Below are 9,433 nucleotides of genomic sequence, written 5' to 3'. Positions count from 1 at the left end.
CGGAACACTAACCGGCGGTTGACACAAATTTTTGTGTGAAATAAGTAACTTTTTTTCTTTTTTGTATGTGACGATCGAGGCAGAAAAGAAGCACATAACAGATTATTCTGTGGTATTTCTAGAAATTATAATTATTGACCACCAAAAAACACACACAAATACTTAAAACTGCCACTACACGATTGTTGCCCCTCAAAGATTTACTGCTCACCTGAAAGATTATTATCTTTGTATCTTTTGCTACTCACCTTAAAGATTATTATCTTTGTATCTTTTGCTACTGACCTCAAAGATTGTTATCTTAGTTTCTTTTGCTGGCTTAGTCTTTGTTTGAGTCGATGCAGAAGAGTTTATGTCGAATTCTATCAAATGACCTTGTTCGTCGTAGTTAATTGTCCATATTTTACACATTTGCTTTAAAGGTGATTTGTTTCATTCAGGTTATAATTCAAAGTAATTTAAATATCCTAGACCTAGACTCGAATGTGTGCATAAACAATTAAGGTCTACAGATAAACAACGGGAAGTAAACGTTGTAAATATAAACGGTAACAACAAGTTATGCAGAGCCAGTCCTTGGAACCTGTGTGAATTAAGAAACATTCAGATGAAGAAACCAATTTCATCCTCAAAAATTATATTGTCACTATAATAATTGCCTCACACGGTTCTGATTCTTATCCACTTACGTGTTGTATAAACAAACATCTTCGTTCGCTTTTTATGTTTTTGTGTGTGTGTTTTTTTTATTAGTTTTATTAGATCTGTTCAAATTCAATTCTGTTTGCACATGGAGTCAGTTAATGAAGTCGTGTATTTCTGTTAAAACGGCTTCTTTGTTCCTTTTTTTATGTTCTTTATTAACAAAAAAAAGTATTAGTAATCTGTTCACATTCAATATTTTCGGCACTTGGAGTCATTTGAAGTCTTACGCATTTGCGATAAAACGCCCAGGCAGAGAGAGAGTCTGGTATAGATCGTGTAAACAAAATTTTATAAAGGTAGTCCTGAGTATACATGCTCCATGGCTACCCTCTCTGTAAGTTTCACGGGGATAAAATAAGAACAAACATGTCGGTGGCATCCTGCCGTGCTTTGTAAAGAGGTTGCCCGAGGAAAGTATGCAGGCTGAAAGCAGGTGATAAAACGATGCTCGCAGAGAGACGACTGAGCGCGAGGAAAGTATGCAGGCTGAAAGCAGGTGATAAAACGATGCTCGCAGAGAGACGACTGAGCCCGAGAAAAATTGTCAGGAAATAATTATGTAGGTCTAAGAAAATACGTAGAGACCTGTCGGGTCGCTGTGACGTAAGGTTCCCCTGGCTTCGGGGAGTGCCTTGTGTTGTGTGTGTGTGTGTGTGTGTGGGGGGGGGGGGTGGGTTTGTGTGTGGGGGGGTGGTTTTGTGTGTGTGTGTGGGGGGGGGGGAGTGGGTCTGTGTTGGGAGGGTGTGTGTGTGTGTGTGTGTGTGTGTGTGTTCTTATTCCCTTTAGCTTTCTACCTGCAGCGTTTTGTTTTTGTGTTTTGCTTTGTATTGTATCTATTCATTGTGTATGTGTGCCACCCTCTTCTTCTGTCTGTGCCTTCTTGACACCATTTCTTGTCCTTTTCATCGTCATGTTTTTCTTGAACTTCTTCTTCTTTTTCTTCTTTCACATCTAACATCTCCAGACATTTTTATTTCGCTTCTTGTCTTGTCTTGTTCGCCTACTCCTCGTACAAAGTAGAGACCAGAGTGTATATATCAGAGCAGTATATCTTTCCAAGACTCTAACTCGGGAGGTGTTGGCCACCTTCCAGCAATGCCGCATTCCTGGCAAGCATCCATCCCCCATCACCGACCGTGGTTGCCTTGCTTTTCTCTTGCTCTGCTCGTTTTAAGTCGTCTCTGGTGCCTCTCTTGAATACATCCGTCTGTCTTTTGGCTTTGAGAATTTGGCTTTTCTTGGCAAGTTTTGTTTTTTTTCTCAATAAGAGGAAATAGGTTTATATGTTGTACTGGTCACTGGTGCAATTCTTCGATGCACCCGTCTGTCTTTTTTGTCTTTTAGATTTTTGTTTCTCTTTGGCAAGATTTTTTTTTCTCAATAAGAGGGAAAACATTGTATTGCTGCTCACTGGTAGTTTTCTTCGATGCATCCGTCTGTATTTTGCCTTTGAGAATTGGACTTTTCTTGTAAAGTGTTGTTTTTTTCTCAATGAGAGGAAATATATATTGTTCTCCTCACTGGTGCTGTTAATAGAGGCATCCGTCTGTCTTTTGGCTTTGAGAATGTTGCTTTTCCTTGGCAAGAGTAGTTTTTAATTTGTCTCAATTAGAGAAAAAATAGTGTACTGCTCACTGGTGTTTTTCTTCAATGCATCCGTCTTGTCTTTTGGCTTTGAGAATTTAGCTTTTCCTTGGCAAATTTTGTTTTTGATTTTTCTCAATACGGAGAAAGATATTGCACTGCTCATTGGAGCCTTTCTTGAATGCATCTGTCTGTCTTTTGGCTATGAGAATGTTGCTTTAGTTTTGTTTTTAATCATTCCAATAAGAGGAAAGTTATTGTACTGCTCACTGGGACCCTTCTTGGAAATATCCGTAATAACTTTGGTTTTGAGAATTTTGCTTTTTCTTGGCAAGTTTTTTTTCCCCCAATAAGATGAGAGATATTGTACTGCTCTTATCGTAGCAGCAGAATGTATTTATTTTAGTACGCGAGGGATGCGCACTGCTTTTGACATCCGTCGTACTCATGAAGATTTTAATATTATCTCCTCTGTCTGGTGGTTCACTGAAAAGGTGATGGTATTATGAGAGCTGGAGTGTAAACAAGTCATATTCTTTTTGCTGCATGGACATTCTTCGCAAAAGATAAAACTGACTTGTTTTTGGTCGTGTACAACATGAAATGACACTGTTCAGTCTTGCTCGTAACCCAACATTCAACTGTTCACACCGTGTCTGTCTGTCTGTCTGTATGTATGTCTGTCTGTCTGTCTTTATGTATGTATGTATGTATGTCTGTTTTCCTGTTCACAATTTAACACTCATGCTGTCTAAACGTTGATCGTGACCACTTTATTGTCGTCAATTCCTGTAAAATTCTTCATTTTTTTCAACAAGGTACCTGTAGTGATGGCTCAGTAAATTCGTTTTATCCGTGTTTCCCTTTCTGTCTTCTTCGGTTTTGGAGAAAAATGTATGTGCGTGAGATGTCCTTCTTTCTATGTATAATTTGTTTTGCATTCATGTCTTGGACATTTGAAAAGCATGGATTCGTCATAAAATATGGCTTCTGTTATTTTTTGTATACAGAGCTGAGGCTGTCTTTTGAATATCAAAAGAAAGAACAAATGTTCTTCAGTTGTTTTATCACTTGATTCGGACACTTTGGACATGCTGTTGCTCACGTCGGATTAGATCTTAACTTTACCATTCCTACGTTTCCCAAATATCTGCGATTTGGGACGAAAATACCTTGATAGCAGCAACATCATTATGTGCCGGATTACAGGGTTTCTTTTCCTTCGACAAATTTGGCAAAATGGCCAAATAATTTTCGGCAACTTTTGGATGCTTTAGGCAGTCCTTGGCCTCACCTTTCAGCATTCGTGAACTCATTCGACGACTTTGCAAAATAACGACAACGTTTATATTATGGTGATTTAAAATTTAAACATTTTGATTTTTTTTTTTTTTTTTTTTTTTTTTTAGCGGCCCACCTACTAATGATTACTAACCCCATCCCTGCGAGATGCACCTTGCGCTTTGCTTGTCACCCATGATGGGAACTCACCCCACAGACAGAGAACGGTAGATATGTCTGTGAGTCCACCCCACAGACAGAGAACGGTAAATAATGTCTGTGAGTCCACCCCACAGACAGAGAACGGTATATATGTCTGTGAGCCCACCCCACAGACAGAGAACGGTAAATAATGTCTGTGAGCCCACCCCACAGACAAAGAACGGTAGATATGTCTGTGAGCCCACCCCACAGACAGAGAACGGTAGATATGTCTTTGAGTCCACCCCACAGACAGAGAATGGTAGATATGTCTGTGAGCCCACCCCACAGACAGAGAACGGTAAATAATGTCTGTGAGCCCACCCCACAGACAAAGAACGGTAGATATGTCTGTGAACCCACCCACAGACATAGAACGGTAGATATGTCTGTGAGTCCACCCCACAGACATAGAACGGTAGATATGTCTGTGCGTCCACCCCACAGACAGAGAACGGTAGATATGTCTGTGAACCCACCCACAGACAGAGAATGGTAGATATGTCTTTGAGTCCACCCCACAGACAGAGAACGGTAGATATGTCTGTGAGTCCACCCCACAGACAGAGAACGGTAGATATGTCTGTGAGCCCACCCCACAGACAAAGAACGGTAGATATGTCTGTGAACCCACCCACAGACATAGAACGGTAGATATGTCTGTGAGTCCACCCCACAGACAGAGAACGGTAGATATGTCTGTGAGTCCATCCCACAGACAGAGAACGGTAGATATGTCTGTGAGCCCACCCCACAGACAGAGAACGGTAGATATGTCTGTGAGTCCATCCCACAGACAGAGAACGGTAGATATGTCTGTGAGCCCACCCCACAGACAGAGAACGGTAGATATGTCTGTGAGCCCACCCCACAGACAGAGAACGGTAGATATGTCTGTGAGCCCACCCCACAGACGACATAGAACGGTAGATATGTCTGTGAGCCCACCCCACAGACAGAGAACGGTAGATATGTCTGTGAGCCCACCCCACAGACAGAGAACGGTAGATATGTCTGTGAGCCCACCCCACAGACAGAGAACGGTAGATATGTCTGTGAGCCCACCCCACAGCCATAGAACAGTAGATATGTCTGTGAGCCCACCCCTGTCTTGATCACCTTACCTAACATTCTGTTAATTTTGGGCGTTTGAAGATTGGGCGTCGCTTACTGCTCTTTTTCTTACTCTCCGTAGAAATTGTTTATCTTTAGCTTCCAACTGCCGCTAATGATTGTGGAGTCGAGGAAGTTGGCCAAGGGCAGGTCAGCATGGCTCCAGACACTGAATGCCCCCACCCCCGTCCTCCGATCCAGATTCCTCCCGCCTTCTCAACAGACAGATACACAGGTGCAGAAAGGTTCTTCATTATATATAATTATGTGGCATACATCGAAGCAAAGTGTTATGCTCTCCTTCCACCTTCTCTTCGTAGATCTCTGTCCTCGCGCCGCTCCCCCCCCCCCCACCCTCCACCCCCCCCCCCCCCCACCCCCTCTCTGCACCCATATCCGCACCCTTATCACCAACCTTCCACCCCACCCAAACCACTTTCACTGACAACTCTCAAGTCACACTGACATTGATAAAAAGGGAAGACAGTTCGTTTTTTTGTCTGTAGATGGGCACACAGAGATATAGAGAAAAACATGCCTCATGCAGTCTCTTTATCCCATTCCGCAATCTGTGCTCTATCTCTGTGGCCTGGCTGCAACACAATGGGGGGAGGTGGAGGCAGCAGCTGTTTATATGTAGAGTAGATCACATTCAAGTTGGCAAAGATTCTGACACTGAGTGTGGGATTCTACCGCCACATCACAGGCGCTGGTCGCTGTAACTCTTACATTTTATGTGCAGCAACATATGCATTAGTGTACGTACATCATATACATTGGAGAACTCAAATATAAAAAGGACTCAAATCTGAGGACTAACATCTGAGGAGGACTAAAATCTGAGAAGGACTAAAATCTGAGGACTCAAATATGAGGACTCAAATCTGAAGACTCAAATCTAAGGACACAAATCCGAGGACTCAAATCTGAGGGCTCAAATCTGAGGGCTCAAATCTGAGGATTAACACCCAAGGAGTACTAAAGTCTGAGACGGACTAAAATCTGAGACGGACTAAACTATGAGAAAGTGTTGTCATAAAAAGAAGCAGTCATGAAAGGTCGGTAAACTTAATGGCCAAATGAAGAGAATGTCCGCAACAATAAAGTATTAAGACAGAGGGAGTTTAAGGCAGAGGGAATCTTGAAATTGAGACAGGCTTAGAGAAAACGTCAAGGAAAGGCCCGAGAAGACAAGGCCTTAGAAAAGTTAGAAAGAATCTTGAGAGGCCTTTCGTCCTGTATCTTGGTCAAGATGGCCCTCCAAACCACCGCGGATCTGTCCAGGCTGTAACATGTTGTAAGACCACACTTCGACTTAGACACATACCAACAAGTCGCGTAAGGTGAAATTACTACATTTAGTCAAGCTGTGGAACTCACAGAATGAAACTGAACGCACTGCATTTTTTCACAATGACCGTAGTCCGCCGCTTGTGCAAAACGGAGTGGAACTGACGAGCCTGTTCAGCGCGGTAGTGGTTTCGCTGTGCTGCATAGCACGCTTAAAATTCTGTACCTCTCTTCGTTTTAACTTTCTGAGCGTGTTTTTAATCCAAACATATTATATCTATATGTTTTTGGAATCAGGAACCGACAAGGAATAAGATGGAATTGTTTTTAAATCGATTTCGGAAATTTAATTTTGATCATAATTTTTATATTTTTAATTTTCAGAGTTTGTTTTTAATCCAAATATAACATATTTATATGTTTTTGGAATCAGGAAATGATGTAGAATAAGATGAACGTAAATTTGGATCGTTTTATATATTTAAAAAAAAATGTATTACAATTTTCAGATTTTTAATGACCAAAGTCATTAATTAACTTTTAAGCCATCAAGCTGAAATGCAATACCAAAGTCCGGCCTTCATCGAAGATTGCTTTACAAACATTTCAATCAATTTCAGTCGGAGGGGGGATGGATGCGGGGTTTGGTGGGTGGGGGGGATTCTAGCTTCCAGAAGCCCCTACCTCCCCCCCATCCTTACCCGGCCAAAGTACCTTATTCTCAAGGAGACCCAAAATACCTATTTTAAATGCCTAATTTCCACAGCGTTAGCTCCTTAGAGCCCATGCCTGGCTAGCCGCTGTACCCGCCGTGCCACTCTTAGAAAGCACCTCATGCTGCATACACTATGTCCAGCCCTACAGTGACTATGTACACGTTGGTTTACACGGGAATGAAGGTACTTTTAACAATAATGTTCCAAGACACAGAAGACAATAGGTCAGTCAGCTGGATTCAAAATATAATAATATCGGTTAAAATGTCCTGGCCACAAACAAATTGTTGGGTCAAAAGACATCTCACGTGTCAAAACTGTTGGACGTTCGACCTGTCTGGGTTCAGAACAATGCGTCAGATTAAAAAAACATATGTGCGTAAATGAACGAAGGTGGTCAGCGAACAACACTGCTTTGCAATGCAGGCTAGTAGAGGTAGACGTTCACTCTGAGTGAGTTACCTTTAAAATGCAGAACACTACAAGTTAGACTGATACTATGAGACTCACTCAGAGTGAGTTACGTTTACAATACAGGCTAACTACTTTGACTGATACTATGTGTGAGTTACCTTTAAAATGCAGGTCAGTACAGTTTGGATTAACACTTTTCGTCAGGTAGGAGCCCAGTAGAAGTTTGACTGTCACCGTGTGAAAGGTAGGTTTATGCCACCATGCAGCTCGCAGGTAATTTTGAATCGACTTTATCGATCACCTGTCAGAAACGTGTGATGTGCGTCGCGGGAAAGATTGACTCGGGGGTCAAACGCGTGTCCTCGTGAATGAGTGACAGCTTGGATCCGTATGGAGAAAAACAAAACACAAATGCATCGCGCGAGTGCACGAGCGCATTCATGTACGCACGCACGCTCGCACGCAAGCAAGCACGCACGCGCATACACACACATACTCTGTCTCTGTCTCTCTCTCTCTCTCTCTCTCTCTCTCTCTCTCTCTCTCTCTCTCTCTCTCTCTCTCTCTCACACACACACACACACACACACACACCACACACACACACACTCACACGCACTCACACACACGCACACACCTCACACACACACACACACACACACGCACACACACAAACACCCCTCTCTCCCCATCAAAACCACACAATCATACATGCAGCGCCTGTATCAGTGAATACCCCCTAAGATTAGTCAGAAACCTCTGTAGCATGATAGGCGCACGGCGCGGTCTCGCTACGGCAGGCTGGCTGAGCTGAGCCGAGCTAGGAGCTCCCTGCAAGCCGCCCGGAGCCCAGGCCCCTCAGTTCCAACTTTCGCTGGAGATGAAGTAGCATGGAACCGTGTCGTTCTGTGTCCGCCAGCAGGGTGCCCGCCTTTCGATCCCCTGCCTCCTCTACAGCTCCTGCCAAGCAGCGTAGTACGTGTACGACTAACTCTGACACTGTGTCATCGTACACTTCCGGGACGTGTGATCCTTCTTCTTACGGGACAACGCCCACGAGTTCTTGGACTGGCCGTGCTGGTTTTGCCCGCGGCCGTCCGTATACCCACTACGCTACTGAGGACACCCTCACTCACCTTATCAGCACTGTGAGTACCCGGCTTGTACGGGGGTTTCTTGAGGTAGTGTGGCAGGGGCCCTTTGATCTCAACACTTAAGATGACCTTAGAAAAAGCTGACACAACCCTGAGCGTACTCATTGTTTGTTGTTGGTCTTCTTTTGTCTGTTCTTTTTGCCGTACAACTCGAGTCAGTCATGAAAAAGAACCATCCCTGATCCTAGTCATCGATGACATGCGCGGCATTGAAAACCGCGGCATACTTCACTTGCCTTCACTTACCTTTTACCTGCACGCCCTCAGTCAAACAGTTGCTCCTACTCATTCAGTTGCGTCGGAAAATACGAATCAAGAGCTATGACCTCACTATATATGTCGCTTCTTACATCTGTGCACTAAATGAATTTTCGGTATAAAGGACTCCGCGAAGTCAACTTCGGGCTCAAGTAAGGAAGACCTCTAACCAATGACTGTAGGACCTCTAACCAATGACTGTAGGACCTCTAACCAATGACTGTAGGACCTCTAACCAATGACTGTAGGACCTCTAACCAATGACTGTAGGACATCAGGCCATAGGTTTCTTTTCTGTTTCGTCTTACACCACAACGAGAACGAAAAAGTTGCACAGCCTATAGCTGGGTGTAACAGCTAGGTTATCCTCACTGACTTGTACTACGTTGCAAGCCCCTGGAGCAAATTTTTGATTAGTGCTTTTGTGAACAAGAAACAATTGACAAGTGGCTCTATCCCATCTCCCCCCTTTCCCCGTCGCGATATAACCTTCGTGGTTGAAAACGACGTTAAACACCAAATAAAGAAAGAAAGAAAGAAATCCTCACTGACGTAAATCAAGACCTGTGCCAGCCTCCGTCTGTAGGACTTCCCGGCATACCCTTTCTCTATTGCCTCACGTCGATACGCTAGTTCATGAGAAAAGAAAAAAGTTCGTTAGGTTTATCCCCCACCGCTTAGTTGCATCTAACAACTAGGTTATCCCGTAAGTCTCAC

At 43.5% G+C, this 9,433-nt stretch overlaps 1 protein-coding gene across 1 annotated transcript in view; it reads left to right on the top strand.

Moving 5' to 3' along the window:
* Positions 1 to 8,143: 8,143 nt before the first annotated feature.
* Positions 8,144 to 9,433, top strand: part of LOC138983199 (putative leucine-rich repeat-containing protein DDB_G0290503) — an 87,559-nt gene continuing 86,269 nt past the window's right edge. Inside the window, exon 1 of the mRNA XM_070356610.1 lies at positions 8,144 to 8,452. Coding sequence (XP_070212711.1) covers positions 8,195 to 8,452 — 258 coding nt within the window. The 5' untranslated portion in view covers positions 8,144 to 8,194. The remainder of the gene's footprint in view (positions 8,453 to 9,433) is intronic.

This window comes from Littorina saxatilis, linkage group LG12 (assembly GCF_037325665.1).
Source record: "Littorina saxatilis isolate snail1 linkage group LG12, US_GU_Lsax_2.0, whole genome shotgun sequence".
Taxonomy (NCBI): Eukaryota; Metazoa; Mollusca; class Gastropoda; order Littorinimorpha; family Littorinidae; genus Littorina; species Littorina saxatilis.
Note: the sequence above shows the minus strand (reverse complement) of the source record. Positions and strands in the feature narration are given on the sequence as shown.